The following is a 27,433-nucleotide window of genomic DNA, read 5'->3' as shown; positions in this document are numbered from 1 at the left end:
GATCTGATGATTTATGATCATACCTGGCTTAAAGCAGCTTATAGCATGTCTGCCCTGTCCCTCCAGCCCAGAGAACAACCAACAAAGGGAAAGATTCTTTCCCCATTTTAAAAAGTTTTACCTTCCCATTGGCTCTTTTGGTCAGGTGCCCACTTTTTTTTTCTTTAGCTGGGGGACTTTTTAACCCTTTACAGGTAAAGAACAGCTACCAAGAGGGATTTTACAGCTAACGCTGGCTGGGTGTCTATCAAAGGGAGCCAACCCCCAATTTATTTATCATATCTCCCTTAGATCATAACCAGCTGTTCCTCTAAGTCACTGGTTCCAGGTGGATTCTTGCCCTCCACACTTTCTCTGCATTGGGCAAGGGGAGAAGAAACTTGCTGCTGTTAGCTACCTACCACTTATATACCGATAACGTATGGGGGCACATGGCAGTATCCTCCCATTGCTGCTTTTAGGCAGAAAGTGCTATAATCCATTACAATAGTGGCTTTTATTTGGCTTCAAGAACATGTTAAAAAATGTGACAAGAGCAGGATCAATACATAGATCAGCATAGTTGTAACTATTGGATTCATTATTTAGCACTGAGGGTTTTATTCCCCAAAGCCAGACCATAGAGGTACAAGGTTTTAGGCATCAAATCAACTTGGTTCCATGAGGTGCAGCATTTAAGTGAGATCCACTGGTTTATTGGAAAGGTAGATTGTTTCTGCATTGCCAAAGTTCCCCATAGCAGTTTCAGCTTATTTATGCTCTAACAGCAGAGTTTGTGCACATGTGTTTACATAGCATTACACTGCAATAGTTGCTACGCTAATACTCTTAAGTTTCATATGTGGGGAGGCACAGGGCTGTTTGCTATTTATTTAGGATTCTGACAACTGGAACAAGCTGCCTGAGTGTCGATAAAAAGGGTCATTTTCAAAGGGGATTGCAGCTGTACACCAGGAATGAAGTGATTCAAATACCTCATGTGTGTGATTGTTTTCACTTGGGAACTGGGATAAGTACACTTTATAAAGAATTTTCACTTCAAATGGCAAAGCCAATAGCTCACTGCAAGACTCAATCCAAGATCTAGAAAAATGTGGATGGGGTATTTGTTCTGACTTAGGCCTCCTCCTTATCGCTTAAATAACCTTCTCCTATTCGCTTTCTGGGTTGAGGCCAGAAGCCCAGCAGCTCTTATCCATTAGAACTTTGGCTCATTCTATGACGAGAAAGTATTGGCACATTGTTTATTCTCACATTAAGTACTGAGCAATGATTGTGTGGCACTGAGTGCATTAAAAAACAAATCTTAGATAATGCACAAGAAAAAGGAGGCGAAAGAGTGGTTCAGTAAGAACACACACCTCAGTCGAAACTGGATCTGTATCCAAAATGAAGTCCTACCACAGCCACTCTGCAGTGTCTAGCTAGAAAGCAATGCTGTCTGACTCAGATGCCAAATCATCCGTTTAGGAAAAAGCATCCGCAGCTTATGGAAGCAGGCTTGCTGCCTGAGGTTGAATCTTTAGAGCAGCAAACTCATCTTAATAGTGGTGCATAAACAGACAAAGAGCATTGGGCAATCCTCAAAGAAGCGTCTGAGTGTGTTATTTATCAGAGTGAAGTTCCCATAGGAAAAGTCAGTGTGAGCAGTATTGAGGCAGAGAATCACAGTTTACAAATTCGAAGGCAGCATTTCATTTAAGAATAACCATGCATCTCCTTAAATGCCTTGCACATTACCAAAGTGTAAAAGAGGCTAACTTTGCACAGAGTGATTGTTCCTTCTGAAGTTCAGTCTGTGGCACAAGTTCTGCTAAAGCACCGGAGTTGTATGTGAAAACCTTGCCAGCTGGCATCCATTTCACCAGTGTTTCTGTTGTGTCACCATCCTGACCATTTTCAACGCCATGTCCCCTTGATCGGCTGGTACCTACCATAGGGAAAGAGAGTGTGTTATTAATTGCTATGCGGAAGCAGACTGCTAGCTCTAGATGTTTCATAGTCACACTAATATTTAGCTTGCTTTTCTAGGACAGCCTTCACCTTGCTCCCTGGTATTAGTGCATTGTGAGAGTGCCTTCCAAGTGAGGACTGCAGTCAGGTAAAGATGGGGAAACAGAGGCACAGAGAGGTTAAAGTGACTTTCCCAGGGTCAAACAGGAATATGTGGCAGAGCTAGGAAGAGAAAACAGGTCTCCTAACTCCCAGTCCTGGGCCTTAAACAGAAGGCCAATCTTCCTCCCAAGCAGTGAGAACTGACAACATTAGAAGCAAATTCCATGTGCCTGAAGCAGATACACGGCCATGGGAATGTCCCTAATCTAGAAGCAAGCTTAGGCTCTTGCTCTAGCACTAGTGAAAATAAATTGGATGCAGTTCAGAGTTTGGTTGTTTTTTTTGTTTCCAAGGTTGCGGGAAGGAAGACAGGGGGCCTGATTCTGATCTCATGCTAGTCTTACACCAGTGGGAGTAACTTTACTGAAGACAATAGATGTATTCCCATTTAAAAAAAAAGCCAATGAAAGGATAATAAGACTTTTCTGCTAAGGAGGGAAATAAAGAGTGCAACTAGCAGGGCATTAGGATGGTGGTCACAAATATACAATGAAGGCCTAAAAGTAACTAATTATGGGAAATTCCACGGCAAGGCCAAGAAAAAGTGAATTAAGGTGGCTGGATTCTGAAACTCTTTCCTGTTTCAGGAAGGCTGGGAAGCTGCTAGATACAGTTTGGTGGTCTTCACTTAAACAAGCCTCAGTGTGTTGACTGAATAGGCTTCTAACATTTTGGACTCTGCAAGGAAAGTGCAATTAAGATTTACCCTCCTCCCATGGTTCTGGATTATTGTACAGAACATAAAGATTACATTTTTCTCAATACAGTAGATACATCTACACCCTGTTACAAAGATGGATGAAATGCAGATTACCGCTCTTTGTTCAAACAATTTAGAGAGACAGTATTGAATTAAGATCTGATTTTCCATTACCTTATTCGACGGTCAATTAAACCCGAGCAAAGTACTGGGTGTAAAATGCTACCAAACCAGAAAGGCAGCATTTTACAACCTGTGCTTCACACAATGCGTAGTCATTGACCCCAGTACAGAGAAAGGGAGAATAAGGCCCATTAAGTCTGTGCTGGGTATTTTGCAAAGTCTGAGTGTAAGCCACATCTCCAAACCAGGAAGTTAATTAATCAAAGGAATAATCTACATAGTTTGATTCGGGAGTGTTCATGCAAAAGTGGGAAAGCATTTAGCCATAATATGCAGGCAAAGCAGACAGATACAGCATTTACAATTTGACTAATATTAGGTTTCTTTTGTCTTTCAGCAAATGTGCTATTTACCATGTGCCCAGCCTTTAGAATCCAGTAGAAGGCCAAGTTCTCATAGGACTTATGGAAAGCAGCTGTCTCAGAGGACTCTGGAGATCCATACAGAGCCTTCCATTTTTGTTGGCTGAACTGCTTCAGTTTAGGCCATTTCAGTTTCTGAACCCATGCCTCCTGGCCTAAGTTAGGGATAGAAGAGTTATGGTTCATTATTAATTGTTTATAGTAAGGCAGCATCTAAAGGTCCCAACTGAGATTGGTGTCCCATTATTCTAGACGCTATATGAACAAATATATAGCAAGTATAGTCGGTCAAAAAAATTTGAATGTTGAAAAAAAAAATTTTGCAACCACAAAAAAACCTTTTAATAAAAAATTCAAAGGATTTTCTTCCCCGTGGGTCAGCGTCTTGTAAAAATTCCAAAAGTTGACCCGAAGGTTTTGATCAGTTCTAACAACAGCAGACGGTCCTGCTCTGAAGAGCTCACAATCTAAATAGACAAGACATACCAACTGCGGGAGGGAAAGACAGAAACACAGAGGAGTGAAGCAGCTTGTGCCTGGTTACCTAGCACAGTGATTCTCAACCAGGGGTATATGTACCCCAGGACGTACGCAGAGGTCTTCCAGCAGGTACCTCAACTCAGCTAGATATTTGTCTAGTTTTACAACAGGCTACATAAAAAACCATAGCGAAGTCAGTACAAACCAAAATTTCATACAGACAATGACTTGTTTATACTGCTCTATATACTACACACTGAAATGTAAGTACAATATTTATATTCCAATTGATTTATTTTGTAGTTATATGGTGAAAATGAGAAAGGGAGCAATTTTTCAGTACAAGTGCACTGTGACAGGTTTGTATTTTGATGTCTAATTTTGTAAGCAAGTCGTTTTTATGTGAAGTGTAATGTGGGGGTACGCAAGACTCCTGAAAGTGGTACAATAGTCTGGAAAAGTTGAGAGCCACTGACCTAGCAGGCTAGTGGCACAGCTGGACACAGAACCCAAATCTCTTGAATGCCAGTCCAATGCCCTGCCCATTGCACCACACTACCTCTCAATGGCACAAGTCTGACTCTCCTGACACAAAGCGGTCTGTACCAACAACATTCAGGTTTAAACAGAAACGCAAGGTAGAGAGGTGTCTCCTTGGAGAAGTGGCAGCATTAGCAACTCCAGCATATTGTCATTCCCCTTCGCACACAACATCTTGAAGCCCTCCCTTGCTCCACAGAAACCTAAAGATGGAAACACCGGCAGGTAGGAATTCCTCAGCTCAGGGAGGCACACAAGACCAATGTTAGGTGGTTCCCACCATAATGCATACTTGGGCAAAATAAGCCTCATTCTGGTTCTAAATGTATATCGATACCAATACAAGCACCGGTCCGGCACGTTGCTGGACTCCCTGTCCCCCAGGTTGTAGGAATCGAGGCTGTTCAGCACCCTGCAGAATCAAGCTGACAGCACAAGCTGTGATAGCACAAGCACACGTTGGAAACACGCTCTGCATTAGGGCCAGTGTTTGCTGTTTGTTACAGTCATTCAACCAGGAGAGTCTGAAAAGGCGACATCTGTTTTCAAGACCAAACTAGGGAAGAGAAGAGTGTTGAGACAGCAAATAAAGAGACCAGTTCCAGGACATTTAAAAAAACTATTTTTGTTTTTAAAACCACCGCTCAGTTACTACAGCAATTCATGCTGTAAGAAGTGCAGCTTAATTTTACCTCAAAATTAGCAATTTGTGGCACTCCAATTTGTCCTACCAGTTTTGACATCCTAAATAGCATCTATTTAAAGAATTATTGATTGCTGGGCTGTCCATGAAAAGGAATTGAAAAGGAGAGCTTTGGGTCGTCTATTCTTAGCAATTAGGGGCTGAGAGATAACAGCAATAAACTCTGTTCAGGAGTCTATTTTAACAAAGGAGAAAAAGGAAACAGAATGAACTCTGGGGATTTGCTGCAGAATGAGATATTCCAGCGACACCTAATGTGGCCCACAAGCTTCATTTCACAAGTGCGGAGTCTCTTAAAGACGAGAAAAACTTTTGAGCAACCGCGATGTACATGCTGAGCAAGCATGTGCTCTTGGGCAGGTACACATGTCCTTCAACCCCACCTGCTCCAGACTGATCATTAGGCTCACTCATTGTGTCACTTCTGACACCATTATTAATTATTTCTGTTGTGGTAACGCCCCGAGTCCTCAGTCAGCATTGGGCCACCTTGTCCTAGGTTCTGTACAAACACATAATAAGACATGGTCCCTGCCCCAAAGGGCCTGCCATCCAGTACAATCAATATCAGTAGGGCAGGAGAAAGGAATGAAATCAATATGTCCAATTTTATATATGCACCAGTCATGTTTTGCATGTATAAATAAATAGTCACCTGACTGCTCCTTAGTTTGTGGAGGCATCATGGAAAATATAGGTTGTGAGGAGTATTTGACGTGAAGGGAGGGGGGCATTGGCTTTACTGCTAAATTTAGAGGGCCTTCCTCACGTAGGGGGCTGCCTGGAAGTAGGCCCATAAATTCTTGTAGGGGAAGTAGACATAATGGGGGAGCAAGGCTAGAGTGGGTGGGGTGATGTGGTAAAACGTATGAAGGGGCAGAATTGTGAAGGACCTTAAAGGAGAGGGCAAGAAACCTGCATCTGATCTAGTGGATAAGGGGCATCCAGTGGAGGGATTCAACTAGGTGTGGCTCTGTGCAGGGGGATGGTTGACAGAGTCAGAGCATCAGGTCAGAAAGGTGATAACTCAGTTATTTGTGCTTTGGGAGACGAGGGGCCACTTCTTTCTTTGTGCTATAAAATACCTAGCACGTAGTAAAATAAGTAACAACAAAATACGCCACCAGCATAACCTGTGATGCCTGGAAAGACATAAGAGAAGACAATGAAGTAAATCACATCCCCAATAATGGCTAGGGTCAGACAGCAATAAAAAAAAACAGGATCCACCCTTATTGTTGGCTCCATCTCAGGAGTAGCAAGGTTTGGATTGCTGCCTTTGGCAAACTACAGTATGTTGACATAGTTAGGAGTTATGTCATAGTATGTAATTCAAGAAGCTGGAGGTAAGCATGGCAGAGATGCAACTAATGTGATCAAATTCTTAGAGTGGGGGGATATCTCCTAGCACCAAATCTCTGTGATCTGAGACCTAGCCCAGCATTTCCCTTCAAACGTAATTTCTACCTCCCAACTCTATTGCAAAGCTAGTTTCCAACAGTGAATCCTATTCCTCATGGAGCTATGGTTAGCAGTGTCCTCAGGACCGCGGGACAGATTCTGAGCTGTATCTCTCAAAGGTACAACTCAGAGGTACAGCCCAACTGGAGGATGGTTGGGGAGACAAAACCATCATTGTGCCTCCCAAAATCTGGTCTGGCTTGGGGGCTTATTATAAATTAGAGTAGCCACTAGGGGCTAACTATTTATAGGCTTACCTAGACCATTTAACACTGTAGTACCTGAGCATCTCATAATATTCATGAATTTATCATTGAAAATCCTGAGGGCAAGGAAAATTTATAATCCCCATTTTCAGATAGTGGAGGAGGGAAGGTGGTGAAACTGAGGCAGAGCTTAAGTGGCTTCACCAAGGCTCACTTAGGAAGTTTCTGGAACTGTTTGGAACAGAACCCCTCTCTTCTGAATCCCAAGGCAGTGGCTGCATCACAAGACAGTCCTTCCTCTTAGGCACTTCACGCTCATATTAGGACGGGCAAAAATATTCTGTCAAAACTGTGTTCCAACAGAAGATTTGGTATTTTGATTATATGAAACTTTTCACAAAAAGCGGCTGCTTCCTGTGGTAGATTTTTTTTTCCAACAAACAAAAAATCTTCCACAGGAAGCAGGCACTTTTTGTGAAAAATTTCATTTAATCTAAACACCAAAATGCCTGGGAAACAAAAATATTTTCAATTTGGCTAGTCTGCTGTGGTGCCTCATGGGAACTGTAGTTTGGTTTCCTCGCATCCCCATTCATTTTTATGGCTTGGGCTCCCCAGCTGGACTACATCTCCCATGATGCAACCACCTCCCGTCACTACAAGGTGAGACTGTGGTGCATCATGGGAGGGGTTGGGTGAACAGGGAGCTCAACCTGTTGAATGGACACATGAATGGACGCATGAGGCACCTCAACTACAACTCCCTGAGGCACCATGGCAGCTTTTCCAAATTAAAATATTTTGGTGGTTTTTTTTGTTTTTGGGGGTGTGTGTGTCGGGGATTGGGGGGCGGGCGGAAATCAAAAGGTCAACATTTTCTGCAGGAGGAAAAAAAAAGCCGGTTTTCCAAACAACTCTACTCAATTCCCCTGTTTGCCAGAAGAACTGGTTGCCTTGTGGACAGCCTGAGTGTGCAGCTGTTACTTTAGATGGCTGGATGAGGAGAGCCGCACTAACCGCTTCAGCAGACTGAGCTGGAACTATTGGCACATACGGAAGCGTTGCATGATTTACTGAGTGACGCAATGTGCCCATTTTGGTGCATCTTTTCGGATGTCTCAACCACTGTGTATATTTTATAAGCCACTTGGAACTTCTGAAAGAAACAGTCCTTGTTTAAAAAAACTGCTTGAAAGCCACTTTTCAAGTCTGTTTTTAGTGATCTTATTTTGCCATAGAAGGGGGAAAAATTGGCCTCAGGTACCATCATTTACTACCAGTCACATCAGCGTAGAGTTAATGCTCCCAGCAGAGTGGGCTTTAATCTAATTAACTGAGAATTATTTAGGGATAGTTAACTATCCAGCACGGCAAACAGACTTTTCTAGGTCTGGTCAATAGCTTCAGTGGAACGCTACATGGAAGAAGAATGAATCCTTACCCATGGTGTCCACAATGAGATCCAGCTGTCCGTTATAGACAGTAACGTTGACATTGGCTGCCAGCAGCGCATCCACAATATCAGTGACAGGCTTCATGAAGTCTTCGGCCATGTGTAAGAAGACTTCTTCTGACTGACCTATTCAGACGGATCCAAACATGAAAGACAGTGCAATTGACTAAGTGTGTCATCTTTAAATGGAAGCATCAGCAGCAGGGCGTGCCAAGAGTTGTGAAATGCAATTCGTTGCTGCAGAAAAGCAAGCACTGGAACGGTATATTCCAGACCACAATGATCAGTCTGAGTGACTGGAGAGAAATGGAGAATGGCCAAATTCCACATATATACAGGGGCTATCAAAGCAGCACAGGACATGTTTCTAACAGTACTTCACATGCGGATTTGTCAGTTTCCATCTCCCATTACAGATCTGGAGGGGTGTTGGCAGGTATTCAGCATTGCTCTGTTTCCCTCTGGTTTGATTTACACTCTCCTTTCCCTGAACTCTCACAGCACTGGCTTTCTGGCAGAGGAGAATGGCTAGGAATCCTTTTGGCAGACTGAGTTGCACAGATAGGTTTCAGCTGCTCAGGCATGAGGCATACTCTCCGTGCCAGGGTGTGCACCTAGTTAGACCCTGGCAGGCTAGAGAGGAAGACACAAGGACCAGAATCATGCCTATGCCCATAGGCCTGCCCAGTTCCCTGTTGTGGGTCCTTTTTAGGAGCCTGTCCCACAGTTGGGCCCAAGCGGGATGAGAATTTTAACAAGCAAGTCAGGGAGACTTCATGTGGTACAGCATCAAGACTGCTTTGAACAGACTACAATATTGTGTAAGTGACAAGCTGCCCATTAGAGCCATGTCAGAGGGTAGGAAGGTACCTCCCCATGTGACAGAGTCAGGAATGATTGTCAGCTTCTTTCGGATGGGTCCATTCATCAGGTCACTTAAGCTGTCCTTATGCAGATGTTCGACATGGCGCTGGTAAAGTTTAACTGAAAGGAAAGAAAAGAGTTTATTCTGCGGCACAGGGTGTTGGATTTAAAGATGATTGATAGGCATGAAGATGGTGTCTGATAAACAAACACCACAAGGCAAAAACAAGTCTTATCGAGGCTCATTCAGTTCACACCTAAGAAACTCTTTGCTGCTGAAACCGCAATAGTACACAGAGGAAGAGACTTGCTGATTTTTAAGAGGTCTACAGAAGAAGATAGAATCAGCCTATAGCATGGTCAGAAGATAGAAGAGGAACAGAGTCATTATCTTGTTCCTTTTTCTGCCAGGGCATATTGTTCCCAACAGTACATTTCTGGGGCTAAGTTTCTGCTTTAGCTAGTAAGCCTGAACATCAAATCTTCTCATCACCAGACGAGTTAGTTTTGAGCTGCAACCACTTGTTACTTTTAAAAGTAAGGAGGGCTCTTCACCTCATCTCTGCACCCCCATCTGTCTCTGGGAGCCAACAGAGACAGTAATAAAAACAGTTATTTTATTTCCATGTCAACATTTAAAGGCGATGAAGAAGTGATGGCGTGAAGGCTGATGGAGGCAAGTGTCTAATCAGATCATCTCATGCAAGTGTTTGGAGGACACAGTTAGTTCATAGGTTGTGAAGTTCCACAGTAATGTATTTACTACTGCCTGTGACTAATATCCAGGGTGCACAGAGTGTATCTAGGTGGAATCATATGCCACAGAAGAGCTGTGGTATATCCCTCAAGAGTATTCTTCAAGCCCTCCTTGTACGGAGGCCAGTAGGTTCAGGACTTGAGAACACTGGAGGAATCTTTGCAAGATGTGGTAGCCACTGACAGTTCCTACCACCTACAACCACACGTCTGGGTGCTCAGCACCTCTGCAAATCAGGCCCTTGGAAGCTTAACTTCATAAACGTGCTCCTCTCAACTTACGAAGATGGGTATTTTCATGTTTCGAGGCTTTGAGATCTGGAGACTTCTTGGCTAGGATGTTATAGAAATTCACGTTGTCAGTGTTCTGAAAGAGGGAGAGAAGAGGATATATCAGACTAGACATTTGGTCCCTTGCTCCCCTCCTTTTTGATGATGGGTTTTGGGAAAGGGATTTTTCCAGTTCCCAAGGTTCACACACAACTGTGTGTGAGAGAGAGTGAGGGAGAGCATAGGCCTTGCTACTCATTTTCTTACCTAGCCTTGAAGAGGAGGGAATCTCCTTGAATCCCACCACCCCATCCATGGCTCCAGAGTTTCCACCAGCTGCAGCCATAGTCTCAGTGCGACAGAACTCCCAGATGCTCCCTTAGGCCAGACCTTCCCTATGTGAGGCTTCCCATTGCTCAGTTTCCTCCTATCACACCAGCCTCAGCCATCCCACGCGCTCCCTTCTGATAGTGACATTCAATATCTGACATCCATATTCTGGAACAACTGATGCAGCGAATTCATCATATCTAAGAATTGTGGATTCACCACATCCCTAATACACCCAATAGACTGGACATGGACCAGAGAAGAGATGTGTTTCCATTAAAGTTACTCAGAATTAAAAACAAGATCCTACAAATTTCCCATAATTAAATTTTAAATATTTAGAAGTTCTGATGTAGAAATCATAAATCATTCCTTAGCAACAACCAAAGTGGAGCAGCTGTGCCATCCCCTGTTACATACACACTGCAGCTGGTCTTATTTATGTGCTTTACTTTAAATCATCTGTTTAAGTGCTTTACTGAATCAAAACCTTAGTGCTGTACTGCTTCGCACCCATCTGGGCCTCAGTCTACATTGCCTACCACCTTGTGTACTCATTAAATCAGTGCAAAGACAGTACCAAATGCTTTCAAGTCAGCATGGTGGCACACTGAGTGCACTGGTGTGAACAACTGCACAAGGAGTGGGATAATGGAAAATCTGCCCCTTCTGTACGTTAATAGCAGAGCGTTACCTGAATTTGTTAATTTCCATAAGCAATTAGCATAAGTAACTTACAAATCTTGATGCTAGACAGCATTTTCATACCTGTTCAATTACATCCTCGGTTTGACTCCAGAGCTCAGTGGCCAGTGTGTACTGCCCTTTATTCACTGCATTCATGACCTTTTTGGCAGCGGCAGTCACTTCTACTAGACCTTGATCATCAAGGAGAGACTGGAATGCAAACAGGGAGAGAACAACCAATTTTCATGGAAGGAATTTGATTTGAGGCCATAAGTCTATGTCATGCCCTGTTAATTATCAGTATAATTACCATTGTACTGGTTGAAAGCTAACCTAGAAATGGAAGTCTCCTCTTGGATTTAAATTGTATAATATAAGGTCTTGAATGAAGCCTTAAAAACCAGAACACTTATTGCAAATAGCAGAGATGGAGTAGATACTTACAGTGCTGTAAAGGTAAGGCCCCCAGGAAAGCACAGAATCTAGAGAAACAAAATAGGTTTCAAGCATCTAACAATTTCTCTGACAAAATTTTCCCTCTAATATAGCAGGGATAATAGTGACAACCGCATAGAGAGGCAAAGATGAATTACTCAATAAAGAGGCATTGTCAGATCAAATTTAGTACAAAATTTAGGCACTGAAGCTGTTTACAAAGCCTAAACCCACCACCATGACATTAGCTCCCCACACATTAGCCAATGGAAGCTGTTTAAAGCAACCAATAGACATTTCTCCTGCAGCATTTGCAACTGAAACATTGCAGCACTGTGCTAGTGCATGAGAACATGTAGACAGATTTGCGTAGTCAATGTTCACCTGTTTGCAAACAGTGCAAGAGGACAAAAAATATAAATAAGTCAGATTTTTGAAGATAAGTTATAAGCCAGCGTTGTTATTTGTAGCACAGGTAGGGAAGATTGTTTAAGGTAAACCTATAGCTTCCCACCCTTCTAACTTCCCGAATCTAAATCCAGCTCTTCCAGTGGGGCCTGCCCATGTAGATCTCACTGTAGGATCAGGACCCTAAGAAATGCTTTCAACTCTGCCATTTTCTCCCCAAGCAAACAGTCATCCCAGCTTTGTTGACTATCACACTGCTGTGGCTGGTGGCTTCTAATGTTAGCGGTAAACTTAGAGATGGTTGGTAAAATGCAAACAGTAGTTTAAAAGCCAGATGGGGTGGAAATTTAGGAACACTTAGACCTCCCGATGTAAAGCCCCCTACCTACTGTAGAAGCTAGTGGTAAAACAGGCATTTTCCTACCTCCATTTTTTAAACGTGCTTGGATCACATAAGGCCAAACTATTCAAGAGTGTACACCGGAGATTGGGTGCCCACCTGGAGACACCTTTGACCTGCTGTTCAGAGGTGCAGGGTTCAGGTGGAGTTGTGGGTTCTCAGCATTTCTGAGAAATCAGACCTCAAGCAGTCTCACATTTGAGTTTCACAGTTTCTGGATGGCCAAAATCAACAGCCACCAAATCAAGGAGCATGCCAATCACAGGGCGAAAGGAAGGAGGCTGGAATAGCCCTCCCTCAGCACGCCATCCTTCTAAGTACCACGGAGAAAACAATTTCAGTTGCAGCCTTGTGAATCTTTCAGTGGCTAAGCCTTAACTGAAGCATTTGTTTACTGAAATACTTCAGACTTTTAGTGACTTTTAGGGACACTCCCTGGCCACCCATCTAAAGGAATATGAGTTTGTTACTAGCCATTTTGAATTTTTGACTCCTCTAGAGTGGGGCTGGTTTAATTACAGCTCCTTGGAACATCAATGTACATTTACCCTGATTAGATTGCCTGCATTCACTGGAGATCTGCTCCATTTAAAGTAGCACAGACAGTATTCTAGACCGATGTGGACTTTTTGGGGAGAGGGAGAAGTTCACAAAAATCCTATAAACGTACCTACAGGAGAAATCCATGAATCTCCAAGAGCAGCCCCACCAAAATTGCACTGTATGCTCCCATCGTGAATAGCCTTTAAAAATAACGTAAAGACAGCTTTTAACACACATTTCGGTAAACAAGGATCTTCCAGCTAGTTCTTCTCCTTAACCAGCAAATGGTAGAAACAGGTTTCACAATGCAAGATAAGCAGAAGTGCCTTTGTGTTTCTCATAGGTTTCACCCCTACTCTGAACTTTAGGGTACAGATGTGGGGACCTGCATGAGAATCCCTAAGCTTAATTACCAGCTTAGATCAGTATGCTGCCACCACCCACATCGTTCAAAACAGCTGTTTATGAGTCATTTGGGAAACTCTGTCTTCCCCCCCAAAATATCTCCCTCCCAAGTACTATAACCCTTCCCTGGATAGCCTTGAGAGACTTCTCCACCAAGTTCCTGGTGAACACCGATCCAAACCCTTGGATCTTAAAACAAGGAGAAATTAACCATCCCCACTCCTTTCCCCCGCCAATTCCTGATGAGTCCAGATCCAACCCCCTTGGATCTTAAAACAAGGAAAAAGCAATCAGGTTCTTAAAAAGAAGGCTTTTAATTAAAAAAAGAAAGATGAAAGGAAAACCTCTGGGAGAGAGCATACAAGCTTCTCTCACAGACAACAGATTCAAAACACAGAGGATGTTCCCCTGGGCAAAACCTTAGTTACACAAAAGAAATCCCAATTTGATTATCCCTCTAATGCACAAGACAAGTCACAAAAGAAAATAAACATAAACCTATTTATTTCTTCTCTAATACTCACTACTCTGATAAGAGGCTGATTCCTGGATCTTTTTCTCTCCGGCACAAAACTTAACGAACACTGAGACAAAGGAAAACTTCCCTCCTTCCTCTTGAAAAACCTTGTCCCCGCATTGGTTCCTCTGGTCAGGTGTCAGCTAGGCTAGGTGAACTTCTTAACCCTTTACAGGTAAAAGAGGCATTAACCCTTAACTGTCTGTTTATGACAGTGTTATAGGAAACAACCCTTTCATTTTAACTAGCATCAAGACAATGACAAATGAGATCTGATGAGAGTCCATTTATGTTCCAAATGTCTATCAATTCATCATTGGCACTTGTCTTGGTAAGAGGAGGCTTTGTAAGAGTTGCTGAATTCATTCTTGAACTTCATGGCCTGACATGATTATCATAGGATAAGACAACAGCACCAGCAGAAGGAAGATAGGAAGGGAGTACATGGTTTGCATGTGCATTGTATCTATACAAGCCAGTTATGGAAGCTCAAAGTTTTATGAAATTTCTAATTCAGTTTGAGCCTGTGAGAATAAGCTGCTTCTTTCAGTGATCTTGAGCCCTCAAGAGCCGTGTCACTTGTCAGAGGCACATGGTGTATTCAGGACATTGTTGAATCATCCAAGTCAAGCAACTGATTCTGGGCTAAAGAATTTATGGGGCAGATTTTCAAAGGCACAAGTGGGAATTGGGTGCCCAACTCCTACTGACTTCCAATGGGAGTCAAGCACCTGACTACCCTGTGTGCCTTTGAAAATCTACCCCAACAAGGCTGCCTGTGCTCCATTTAACCCCTGAGAATTGGGGCACAATGTAATCATTTCCTAGTTATCCACTTCTTAGCTTGACTGAGATCTTTCTCGTCTACAGGGAACAAACTTTACTCTCTAAAAATGAAAAAGCTTCTACTCAAAAACAAAACAAAAAATCAAACACACCATTAGACCCTTCTTTAAGATGTGAGAAATACACATGCTGCCAGGGAAGAAGCTTATTTACTCACATAGGGAAGGATCTGCTTTACCTTATACATGCTTTACCATCTAAAGCGATGCCAGCTGCCATTTTTCCTCCATACGATTCTGAGAAGATGTAGAATGGAATAGTCTGGAAAAGGAAACCATACCATAAGGCTATTAGGCTCCCAGAGCAATATACGTTTTGCCCACCCTCCGCCACCCACACAAAACCCAAACTGCACCTGTTCATCCCTCAAACACTAGATATTTTGTTTGTTCATTCTGAGTTGCACCTAAAGAGGCTACAATCCTACAATGCTCTGTGCACAGAGCTTCATTGTCTTCAGTGGGGCTCACTACAGGCACAAGAATCCACCGGCCTAAATGGAGGATTGGGGTCAAGGACAGCAGCACAAATAAATGCAGCTGCAATAGATGTCAGTTAGACATCCAATGTCACCTTTAAACTGGGGAGAAAAAAAGGACATCAGTTGTGCCTGCAGGTTTAAAACAAACAATAGGAAGTACTTCTTCACCCAATGCACAGTCAACCTGTGGAACTTGTTGCCCAGGGGATGTTGTGAAGGCCAAAACTATAACTGGGTTAATAAAAGAATTTAGGTAAGTTCATGGAGGATAGGTCCATCAATAGTGATTAACCAAGATGGCCAGGGATACAACCCCCGCTCCTGATGTCCCTAGCCTCTGACTGCCAGAAACTGGGAGTGGAAGACAAGGGATAGATCACTTGATGATTGCCCTGTTCTTTTCATTCACTCTGAAGCACCTGGCATTGGCCACTATTGGAAGACAGGATACTGGGCTAGATGGAGCATTGGTCCGACCCAATATGGCTGTTCTTATGTGCAGTAGCTAGTGGCATATGCTACTCTCTGGAGAAGCTGTTATCTTCCTCTGTCTAGTTGTTTACTAATCCTCTCTGATGCCTTAGTTAGAACCACACTTTTATTTAACGCTGCTAAACAAAATTAGAGTTCCTTACCTGGAATTCTTTCATCGACCTGAAGAATTCTTTAAGCAGAACCAGCATATCGGAAGATACAGTGGAGAGATCGTTTGCAAATGCATTACTATCATTTGTGTAACTGAATCCAGTGCCAACGGGATTATCGACAAACAGTAAACTGGCTGCCTGCAGCTATACAACCAGGAGAAAGGAGATTTGTATGAAGTCCCCATTCAGTTACTAATACAGGCAGATTTCCCCTTTTCCCAGTCCCAGACGTTTTATTACAGACAAGTTCACCAAACCATGTTTCCTCCACCAAATCAAATGGGTAAGCCTATGCTTAAATGAGCTGCTCTGAGCAGCTGTTTCTCCAACTACATCATTTTAGGGAGAAAGTATTCAAAGATAAGCAAGTGATTGCAAACATGTGGAGGAGAATGGTTCAACACCACTTTAAGTGTTTTTGTTGGATCAAAAGTAGAACTACAGAAAAATTCTGGTCTTAGGAAGAGTTGAATTTCAGATGGACACTGTACTGCTTGGGGCATTTTTGTCCTGGTCTATCACCTGACTAAGAAGGCAAGGATCTCATCTATAAGTCAATGAGTAAAAGCTAAGATTACCAATCTTAAACTTTCTACTATACCCAGGTTGTATTTCTTGGTTTCAGTTCTGCATCCAAGGGACCAATTTCTTCAAAGTTCCCAAATCCACAGCCTGAAGCTCCTGGACCTCCCTACGGGGGAAAACAAAACAAGAAAGCTAATTAGAATCAAGACACACCAATAGAGTTAGATCATTGGAGTTATATAGGACTAGTTTGTGTGCTGCATGCTAAAATGCAAAGGGAGCCCCTGTCTTCCTTCATTATAGATATGCCCTGTTTGTGGAGAGAGGAATTTAAAAGACTCAATCACTAATTTGTGAGAGGATTTGATTATCTTTATGCCAGGCAGATACCATTCTGAAGCTTTTCTTCCCATGCAGAGATGAGCACACTTCAGTGTGGTAGGGTATGGAAGAGTCAGCTACTGAGCTGGTGCATGTATAATAGTCAGTTTTCCCCAGGTGCACAGGATGTGCACTACACATTGCAGAATTTATCCGGATTGTGAAAGACTGTATCCACTGGTGGATTATATTCAACATTAGCTACTCTAATATACTGTCTAGGATTTGTGTGTGTGAGTATAACACACACACACACACACACACACACACACACACNCTGCAGCAACTAGGGAGTTTCCTGACTGAAAATCATATGACTCGGGTCTCTAGTCAGCTGCGTAGTGAAAAGGGAAGTGCTGGCTCTCTGGTTATAGAGGGAGCAGTTATTACCCCAGGGCGCCCTCTCTCCTCCCCTGCATGGTAAATGCAACAGATATCTGTGCTGCAGATAATATACCAGTTACACTTAACATGGTTCTATCTGTGCGGCAGATTTAGCTGGCTTGCCAAACTGGCTGATTTCCCTATGTTATGCCAGAGAATTTATTGGGCTTGTCTACATGAGAACTACTTGCATCTGAAGAAGTGAGGTTCTTACCCACGAAAGCTTATGCTCCCAATACTTCTGTTAGTCTCAAAGGTGCCACAGGACCCTCTGTTGCTTTTTACAGATTCAGACTAACACGGCTACCCCTCTGATACATGAGAACTACTGGTTTTTCTGATGCTGGACACGAAATCCAGCCTGTGAGATGAGGAAAGGAATTGTATATAAAATCAGTGAGTGATTTGTGTGTGCTAAAAGGATGTACAATCATTGTTTCCACAACTTCTCTAGTGATTTAGGTTTTCCAAATTCATTCTTCCTGGAGACATAATCCTAAGAAAATATTTCTCTCTCTCTCTTTTAATGTCCACACATCTCAGCTTCTCATTTCATGGTATTCAGGTTTGACACTTTCTATAAGAACTCCTTGCTCCTATCTTGCAGATACCCAAACCAAAAACATTTATCTACAAGAGTAATTTTTCTGATGTGAGTAATCCACTGAAGTTAACGAGACTCCACATATGCATAGGGCTCTACCCTGTAAACCTGACATCAATCTCATGGATTTAAGATGTTAATATCAGTTCTGCTTAGAACTTAAGAGCAGAATTGTTTTACATGATTAACTTTACAAGGGGTGTGTTGGGGGGATAAAAGGGAACAGAGAGTTTAAATGATAATTAAGGCTTTGATCCTGCATCTGGCTCCACCCAGCCATATTCTAATGCCCATGCATAGCCAGCTGCAGGATCAGGGTCTAAAACAGACACTCCTCTGTGCCAAGGTGGGGGAGGTAATATCTTTTCATGGACCAACTTCTGTTGAGGGGAGAGACAAGCTTTCGAGCCGCACAGAGCTCTTCTTCAGATCGCTCCTCGGTGCCCAAATTCTCATGAATGTCACTATGAAAAAGGGGAAACAGGGAACAATCTTGGAAATATGGGCCCTGATCCTGCGCTGAGCTCCACAGTCGTCACAAAACCAAAGTCGATAACACTCACAATAATTACTGGTGATCAATATGAACACGATTGTGATAGAGTGATTGACAATCCAGCCGTTCCCTGCCGCAGCATGCACTGTTCTCTGGCTGTAGTTCGCCGCTGCTGCCGGCAGGTGGCGTCGGCAACCCGAAGTTGCTGAGTGATGCCTCTCTTGTCCCGCGTGGGGTACCGTAGCATCCCTCCCCTCTCCGGCCTCCTTGTCCAAGATGGCGGCGGCCGGTGGAGGGGGCCCTGTGCGGCTCCGGCTGCTCTTCGACTACCCGCCGCCGGGGAGCCCGGGCTGTTCGCTGTGCTGGCTGCTGCTGGAGCCCAGCCACGTGCGCCTGGTCACCGACCTCATCAGCCTAATCCGGGAAAAGTTCGGCTTCAGCCGCCGGGCTCAGCTCAGCCTCTTCCTGGAGGGGGCGCTGCTGCCCCCGACCGAGAGCGCGCGGCTGGTGCGGGACAACGACTCCCTCAGGTGGGGTGGGGGGAGGGAGCGCCAGACTCCCTCAGGTCGCGGGGGGGTGGGGCGGGCGCGAGACTCCCTCAGGTGTGGGGCGGGTGCGAGACTCCCTCAGGCACCGAGGGGGGAGGGAGCGCGAGACTCCCTCAGGTGGGGGGGCGGGCGCGAGACTCCCTCGGGTAGCGGGGGGTGGGGTGGGCGCGAGACTCCCTCAGGCACCGAGGGGGGAGGGGCGGAAGCAGCGACTCTTGGTGGGGGCATCTCTGGCCACGGTTCAGTTTCCCCCGTGGGAGATTGATGCCCCTGATGTTTCTGCCTAGGCTGCCTTGGCCCAAGGTGGTGCTTTAGGCTGGGACAAAAAAATGGAGCCATAGGAGAGGGGGGCTTTTTAAATTATTATTAGGAAACTCGGCTGGTCCCCAGGTGGCTGGAGGAGCCTGGGCCTTGAGACTCAAATCTCTGCTTTGCAGCGAGCCCAACCAGGAGTCGTCTCTCCGCACCTCCTCTGTTCTCTGCCGTGTTGCTTTCATATAGCCAAGTTTGGTTACATGTATTCCTGGAGATTTCATCCCCTGACATAATCTTTAATTCCTAGAGATTCCAGGCCCATCTTGGAGGGTTCGCAACCCGACTTTCATGGCTGCTCCGCTCCGCTCTTGCCTAGTGGATGGGAAAACCTGTTTCTGAAAATAGCTAACAGGATTTGGAACACCCTCTTCCCCTTGCGCAGACACCTTTTAATACTTTTAAAATCATATCAGCTGGTCATATTGTAGCCTAGGTTCAACTCTCTCTTGAAAAGCATCTTTATTGTTGCCTGGAAATACCCTTAAAATCTTGAGATTTTGGAGGCAGGCCTGCCGTGTCCTACAAAGCCGGTGTGGTTAGATGTTGACAGATGTTTGGCTGTGTGTGTGTGTTCTCTCTGTGTGCCGCCCCAGTCCTGTGTAGACAGCTGGCACGACAAACCTTGTGTGAACTGCCCAATGACCACAAGATTCATTAAGGGACGAAGGCACCCAGCCAGGTTCATTGTTGACGAAGCATGGCACTAGCATTCTGCAGACTCTACCGGACCACTAATACATGTATGCCTGTAACAATGGACCAGTTCAGTGAATTCCCTCTGATACATATCTTTATATTCTGATACAAATAAGTTAGTACTGCCCATTTGACATAGTTAGTTACTGCCCCCTGACGTGGCTAGTTATCACACATCACCTTGTACACATTGGTTTGATCAAAACATTTTTATTACGTACTGTCTTCCTGACCTTATCTTTTAGGAGGGGTCAGTGTGTTCCTGTTATCCTTGGGGAATGTTTTTGTAGCATTCTTGATATCTGGATGTTCTCGTACCACTTGATATTGAGATGTGTTTGCATGAGTACTTTGTGACTAGCACTTTTTAGGAATGTGTATTTCTGCAATATCAGCCCTGTTTTTGCCAGATTTTGTGAGCAGGTTTTGCCTCATACCAGGCCTTTGATACAAGGGCTTATGTCTCAGGGCTCTCTTCCTACTACAGTCTGTGCCTCAGACCAAACAGTTTGACAAGTGTGGCTAGAGGAAATCTGGGGTGCAAGACAAGGCTTCTTAAATACTGGAGGAAAGTGCAGCTCATGTTCCCTGCAGACTGTGACATCCTTATTTCTAAAAGACAATAATCTAATAACCATTTCAAACTCAACATGTAGAAAGAGATATTAATTTGCTAGTTATCCTGAACACTTGTTTCTCTTTGTCTTTTTCACAGAGTTAAATTGGAAGAGGTAGTTGCAGATAGTTATGATGAGATGGGTAACAGTACCACTTATTCATCAAGAAAAGAGAGAAAAAGACACAGGCAAAAGTTGGATGAAGAGGGAGAGTCTAAAAGTGAAGATGACAGACACAGAAGGAAAAAGAAGAAGAAGAAACAGAATTCTGAACATCTTTCTTATAAGGAAGAGGACTCTGTAAATGTTCAAGACTCTTGGAAAAAGTCCAAGAAAAGAAAAAGAAAAGAAGTGGTGAATGGAAGAAATGGTATCACAGGAGGTAAGGATGACAGTGGTCTAGATGAGTCCAAAAAGCTTAAAAAAAAGTCAGAGGGGGAGAAAGAGCTGGAGCCAGAAAGAAAGGATGCTAAGCAGAGAAAGACAAGGGCAGTTAAAGGAAAGACTGTTTTAGAAAAGGCCAACAACAGTTTCCTTCTGAGTCCTAGTAAAAGCAGCACAGTAAAAAACATTGCAGCACAGTCCAGCAAAAAGAGAGGGGGAATTTCAGATTGTGATTCTTCCAGCACATCATCTGACAGTGAAATGGATATGAAACAAAATAAATCCTCACATAAACCTGTGGCAGCAACCCTACCCAGAGACAAAGCCCAGCTTGCTGCAAATTCTGCTATAAAAGCTGTTGCTGCTAGTAAAGTTACTGCAAAGTCTAAAGATGAAAATTCCCCTAAGACTGCAATTAGTAAAAAAGCTAAACCCCAGTCCTCGAGTTCAGATTCTGACTCTAGTATGGAGGAGGAGGAGCAAAGCAGTAACTCAAAGAGAAATTTGCTGCCCAAAAATCCACCAATTGTGAACATTATGTCAAAGTCCCTCAAGGCAAAGACGACCTCTTCAAAGTCTGATAGTTCAGATTCAGAGACATTTGTTATTAAAAAGCCCATAGCAAATGTTGGCTTCAATAAATCCTTAGTAAGAAATGGTGATAAACAGTTGCCAACTAGCAATCAAGGACCAGCTGTAAACCCTAGCAGTTTTGGAAGGGGACTTGGAAGAGGAGAGGATAACTTCTTCTGGAGAGGATATAGGGGCCGTGGATGTCGTGGAATGATCCGAGGCCGGGGCCGGGGTCGAAGCCGAGGAGAAAGCAATAGAATCTTTTTCAACTACAGCAGTGAAAGCCAGAAACAGCAGCAGTTAAATGAAGCAGCAAAAAACACTTCAGTTGTTATCCAGGTGAGTGACTATTTATATCCTTATAACACATTTCTTTAAAGATTTTTTTTTTTTTAAATTTATAGTTTTCTTACTAAAATGTTAGTAATTGAATATACAAAAACACAGTAATACCACTAGCTCTTATATCATGCTTTTCAACACTAGATCTTAAAGCACTTAACAAAGAAGGTCGATATCATTATGCCCATTTTACAGATAGGAAATTGAAGTGAAGAGAAGTGATTTGCCCAAGGTCACCCAACAGGCCAGTGCCAGAACTGGGAATAGAACTCAGGTCTTCAGAGTCCCAACTGAGTGCTCTATCCACCAGGGAACACTGCCTCTCACATCAAATGAGCATAAATTGTAAAAACAAAACAAAAAAGATAAGAATAAGCCCAGTGTAAAGAATACAACTGTACTGTTCATATGGTTAAGGACAGCTAACTCACATCCTGAACAAGTGTTTGTAAAATACTGTTGTTTTATATTATACACATAGCTTGTGCTCTGCCTTTTGGGTTGGATGCTGGTTTGTGTGATGGATTTTGAGGTTTTTTTCATACAGCATTAATATTACTTATTTGCTTTTGTTAAGTAATTGAATCAATAAGTTTAATGTTTATTTTACAGAATCCAGTGGAAGTTCCAAAGAGGGACTATAGTGTACTACCTCTATTAGCTGCCCCTCCACAAGTAGGGGGGAAAATTGCCTTTAAGGTAAGGAAATCCTAAAATATATAGTGTTAGTCATATGTCTCAGATCTCTTTCAGATGTACCAGTATAATAAATTTTGCAGTTTATTACTTTAGCTACTTTAGCTGTGACATCCGAAAATGTTGCAGTGTTCAAACTTGCATTATTTAGTGATTTTTGCTCTAGAAGTATCAGACAATATGTTTGCATTTATCCTGATACGCAGTTAACCTTGGTTCCCCTAGCTTGTAAGTTAGATGAGGAAAAATGGGTCCCAGTAGGATTGACATCACAACCTTTCCAGATGAACTATAAAGCTAGGCCTTCAACCATTAGCATAAGAACTGGGTATCCAAAGAACCCCTTTTCACCTTCATCGGTGAATGGCATTTTTGTCTAAATCTTTTTATAAGAAATCTGGAACTCTGACTGGTTCAAAGCCCTCTAAGCCTTCTGGTATGCCTTGTATTTGCTAGTAGCTCTAAAATTATTCATTAATCTCTTTAACCAAGTATTTTCTTGAATAAAAGCACCTGCTACAGTTTTGATTGTGCATATATTTTCAAATTGTCTTACTCTAAAGACACAACTTGAAAGGAATCAATTGATGCCTCTATTTTAGAAAGCTTTTGAACTAGTGCGTTTAAGTTTATTTTGTTTTAACTTAATAGAATGACAACATAAGCAAAGAAATGTCATACTCGCCATCTCCACCTCAATTTCAGTAGGAATGCGTAGACAAATCTGTATAATAGATCCTTCCCTCAGACCACGTGAGTCAAGCCTCAGTTAATCAAGCTGACTTTGAACCTTCCCAGAACGCCTCTTTTCCTTGGAAAAGCTATTGTGATACGAACAACTCCTTAAAGACCACCCCAGAGAGAAGTGCTTCACACACACAAAAATAAAGTCACTATGAAAATCCTCTTAAGTTACTCTTTCTTTCTATATGGTGTTTCTGTGACATCATTGCAAAATTTGCTATAAAAATAATGCTCCTTCATTTCCAAAATCAAAATCAAAACTCACTGGTGCTGAGGAAACTGGAGTCACAGTGATCTCTTCTTGAAGCCCAAGCTGAATGGAAAGCCACTGGAGCAATCAGTCATGGAATACTAGCTGGGGCAAGCATTAGGGTCTAGGAGCAGAATGCACAGCTCTTATGCATTTCCCCTCAATGATAGGGCCCAGGCTGGATAGTAAGTGGGTCCGCAAGGGCCAGAAGCAGGAGATACAATTTTTCATGTCTTTTAATGATTTATATTTTTCTTTTAACAGCTTTTGGAATTAACTGAAAATTACACTCCTGAAGTATCTGACTACAAGGTATTTTTTCAAAAAATGTATGTATAATACTATAGTGAGTAAGACAAGGTTTTGGGGGAGTCTTAGATATTTTATAATTCTGTGCATTGTATAGTCCCCCCCACTCCTCATATTACCATGCAGATTATTTCCAATATAAATATTCAAAATATTAAAGTGTTGTCAATAGAAAAACACATGTAAACAATACTGCTGATTTAAGAGCAAACAATTTAAAATGTGAGGAAAAATTCCAAGCTTTTGGATGCAAAAGAACATTGAAAGACTTGGCACATTTGTTTGAAGTTGTCAAGACATTTCATGGAATTACTAAAAACATATCTTTGTAGCAGTTTCAAAGAACTTGATTTATAGCTGACTGATTGCCACAGTCACTGTGGATTAATGTAGCAATAAAAGACTTGGGGTTATTGGTATTACTAATTTCAGTTCATTTAAAACTTTTTAAAGTTAATTGTTTAATACTTTAACAGATTTTTTCAGAACTGGATAAAAGACTTCATCAAATAGAAATATGTGCTCTGGCTGTGTTCAAGCATATCCTTGTAATGTAATGTGAAATACTTGTCAAATTTGCTATGCTTCACCATAGGACCATTTTTGTTGTTTTTTGAAGGAGGGAAAAATAATCAGTTGGAATGCTGATAACAAACAGCTGGAGCTTGAGATTCTTTCATCTTCAGCAGGCAAGTATCTGTAACTCCAGAAGTCAGTATGTAAATATCTAAAGTAATTTCTGTTGCAGTGGTAAACATCTGTAAGATAATATATTACAATTTTTCAGACACATTTTTTCAGCATTACCTCAAACATCATAAAATTTCCCACAGATTAAAATAGTATGTTAAATACAGAAAATCCATGGCACTTGCTTGCTGTCTTGAAGTTGGTTGTACATATTGCCAAGCAGGTTTGGATACTCGAATGACTTGTCAGGTGTGGCATCATGCATACAAAGTTCACTTTGAGTTGTACTATTCACAGCCAGAAAGTGAACAATGTCCCATTGGAACTGCACTGTATCATCCAAAAGATTAAAATGGTTAAATGAAAATAAATGGAATAGACGTGCTTGTGAATGGAAGAAATTTTAGGGCTGAGTCCTTTGAAGTCAATAGTTTTGCCATTGACTTTATCTGGTGTAGGACTAAGTCCTTACAAAGTAATGGAGTGCATCTCAAATACTTGATTGAAATTATGAATGCAAGTAGCTGTTGCCATTTAACAACCAGCATTTATCAACAGCTGCCACACATCTGAGTTTGACATAGTTTTTCCTTATTCTTAAATCAGGCGAGATTTGTGATTTGAGTTGGCAAATGTTGACTTTTTACTGTGTGATCTTAACTAGATACTGGTATTGTAATTTGGAAGGGGTTGAACTAGGTCATCTCACACACACACACACACACTAGTGACAAATGGGTCCCTACCGCAAACAGATTAATGAGTTGATACTGTCTCGTGTGATACAGTGTAGTGTAAACACAGAGTAGTGTATGGTCATTACTGCTCAACTGCTTCATTGAACCACTGGGGAGTGAATGATTGTAACAGTGTTTGTTGTAATGTGTATTGCTGATTAAATAAATGAACTTGACTAGCTTTTATTATACAAATAATGTTTACTTTTACATTTATATAAAACTAACTGGAAATCTTTGTTTTTTCTTGTTTAAGTGGTGAAAGAGCCAGGAAAGTTTGATCTGGTGTACGAGTCTGCAGATGGAGCTGAAGTGATAGAATATGCTGTTTCTCAGGATACGAAGGTGTGTTAATCTTTAAACTGCTTGGCTGTGTGCTATGCACAGTTGGAATAGTATCAGTTGTATGTGACTGTTCATTGCAGCTAAGGAACTTACCTGTTTTAATGAGATTTCGATTTGTCAATACGTCTCAATGAAAATGAGCGAAAACAAAAAAATAATTGCTTCTTTATAATGATTGGTGTATATTTATATTATAGCAATCATTACTTCAGCATTATACCTCATTTAATAGCTATGTAGGTGTACAGATGTATATACACACAATTTGCTGAACAAAATTTTTTGAAGACTTTTTTTCTTAATATAACAGAATTCAATCTTATGTCTAGCATACTTCAGTTTTTACAAGTTTGTCTATTCATCTGGTATTTTACTCTCCCTACATGTGTGGATCTTTGCTGATGTCAGTGGAATTCTGTGTGTATTGGGAAAGCAGAGTAGGGATTCACCATACAGATCTTCGTACTATACAGTAGTTCTTGTTTAGATGCATAGCTGATATGTACCTTCTTAGCACAAATATAGACAATAAAAGAATCTCCTGTTTCTCTCCATGCTAAATATTATACGTTTGTTTCAGATAACTGAAAGCTGGGGTGCACTGATTGAACCAAGACTGATTGTTGAACTTTCTCCTCCTAATGAATCGACCACCGAGAACGTGAAACTCTAAGATGTGAACTCATTTTCCATATGTGTAAATAGTTGTATGGACTCACTGTTTTGTAAAGTACTTTCTTTTGGTTTTGAAGACAGCAAATGCACTGGATGTTTTTTAATAAACAATTTCAAAATGAAACTGTATAAGGAACTGTAAATACAGCTTTTCAAAGGGAATTTTGGTGTATTTAATATAGAAAAGTACATTTGCCTCTCTTTTTTTTAAATTGTTTTAAATAAAACAGCAGTTTTTCTGCCAAACAGCCATGAGTTACATATTTAGGAATTGCTTGCTAATGGATGTAAAATATAGGATTCCTTTAAAATCATTAGCTCCAGTTAAGTTTATTCTCTGTAAGGGTATAGCAATATAACAACAATACAAAGATAACTTACTGTAAGGAGAACTTAAAATAACATTTATAATTCATCACAAGTCAGATAGCTAACAATACACATACTCCACTTCTCATGTACTATCTTCCTCCACTGCTGCAAGACTTGGCATAAATGCTGTTTCTTGCAGTTCTGTAGCACCTTGCATCTGAACATCTCAGAGGGCTTCATAGATGTTAAGTCCTTTTACCCCTGAGAGGTAGGTAGGTATCCTCCCCTTGTAGATGGCAAAATTGAAAACCATATGTAAAGCAAGTGGCAGAACAAGAACTAGAACACCGAAGTCCAACACTTCTAGGCTGTGCTGCCTCCTATGTGTATTAATCTGTTTACACTTCTTTAAAAAACTGTTCTGTTGCCCTTTGTGTTGATATGTTTCAGTGTCCTATGCTGAGTGCCCTCTCTTTCCTCCTTAAATCCTGCCTCATTCACTATCTTCCAGTCATACTCTGTTGTTGCTTTTTTCATTATTGATATTGTAGTAGCACCTTGGAGGCCTGATTGTACGTAGCTTAGCACAATGGCACATAAACACATAAAGATGATCCTTGTCCCAAAGACCAAAGTTTACAACATAAGAAAACAGCTAGATACAACAGACTCCTGAAATATTTTCTGTGTCATAGGCTGCTTATCTAGATTTGTAATCTATTTGGGTTAGAGAACTTGCCTTATCTATATTATAACATTGTCTAGAGTTACAATATCCTCTGATTTTTTTACTGTGTAAATACAGAACATACAAAAATATGTTAACATTCTACATGATCAGTTCAAATATTTTTGGTTAGTTTTCATTTGGCATTGTTTTGTGTTACAATATTAACTTTTAAAATTCAGAAAATGGGATAGTAAATAAATGAAAAACTATATGTAGTTGAAAACTGAAACAGTAAAAAAAAAAAAACTAGTAAGATATTTTTGAGCCAAATAAGTTTTATCCCCAAAA

General features: G+C 41.8%; 2 protein-coding genes across 3 annotated transcripts; one reads left to right on the top strand and one right to left on the bottom strand.

Annotated features, from left to right (window-relative positions):
• Positions 1-477: 477 nt before the first annotated feature.
• SCPEP1 (serine carboxypeptidase 1) lies at positions 478-17,171 on the bottom strand. The gene is made up of 12 exons (XM_034790279.1): positions 17,163-17,171; positions 16,394-16,483; positions 15,781-15,936; positions 14,859-14,925; positions 13,024-13,119; positions 11,555-11,592; positions 11,192-11,320; positions 10,106-10,190; positions 9,074-9,187; positions 8,192-8,329; positions 3,352-3,515; positions 478-1,930 (listed from the first exon to the last, which is right to left on the bottom strand). Exons 1-12 carry the CDS (start codon positions 17,169-17,171, stop codon positions 1,862-1,864), a joined length of 1,155 nt encoding a protein of 384 aa, XP_034646170.1. The 3' UTR covers positions 478-1,861.
• A 1,256-nt stretch (positions 17,172-18,427) lies between these two features.
• On the top strand, positions 18,428-26,227 carry COIL (coilin). Of its 2 annotated transcripts, none has more exons than XM_034790287.1 (7): positions 18,428-18,712; positions 20,457-21,654; positions 22,270-22,356; positions 23,612-23,659; positions 24,276-24,345; positions 25,340-25,428; positions 26,009-26,227. In XM_034790287.1, exons 1-7 carry the CDS (start codon positions 18,459-18,461, stop codon positions 26,099-26,101), a joined length of 1,839 nt encoding a protein of 612 aa, XP_034646178.1. In that variant the 5' UTR covers positions 18,428-18,458; the 3' UTR covers positions 26,102-26,227. The 2 variants fall into 2 exon arrangements, with proteins under 2 accessions (XP_034646178.1, XP_034646179.1); XM_034790288.1 differs by having other exon boundaries at positions 18,557-18,689.
• The last annotated feature ends 1,206 nt before the right edge of the window (positions 26,228-27,433 follow it).

Source organism: Trachemys scripta, chromosome 14, assembly GCF_013100865.1.
Source record: "Trachemys scripta elegans isolate TJP31775 chromosome 14, CAS_Tse_1.0, whole genome shotgun sequence".
NCBI classification, from domain to species: domain Eukaryota; kingdom Metazoa; phylum Chordata; order Testudines; family Emydidae; genus Trachemys; species Trachemys scripta.
Note: the sequence above shows the minus strand (reverse complement) of the source record. Positions and strands in the feature narration are given on the sequence as shown.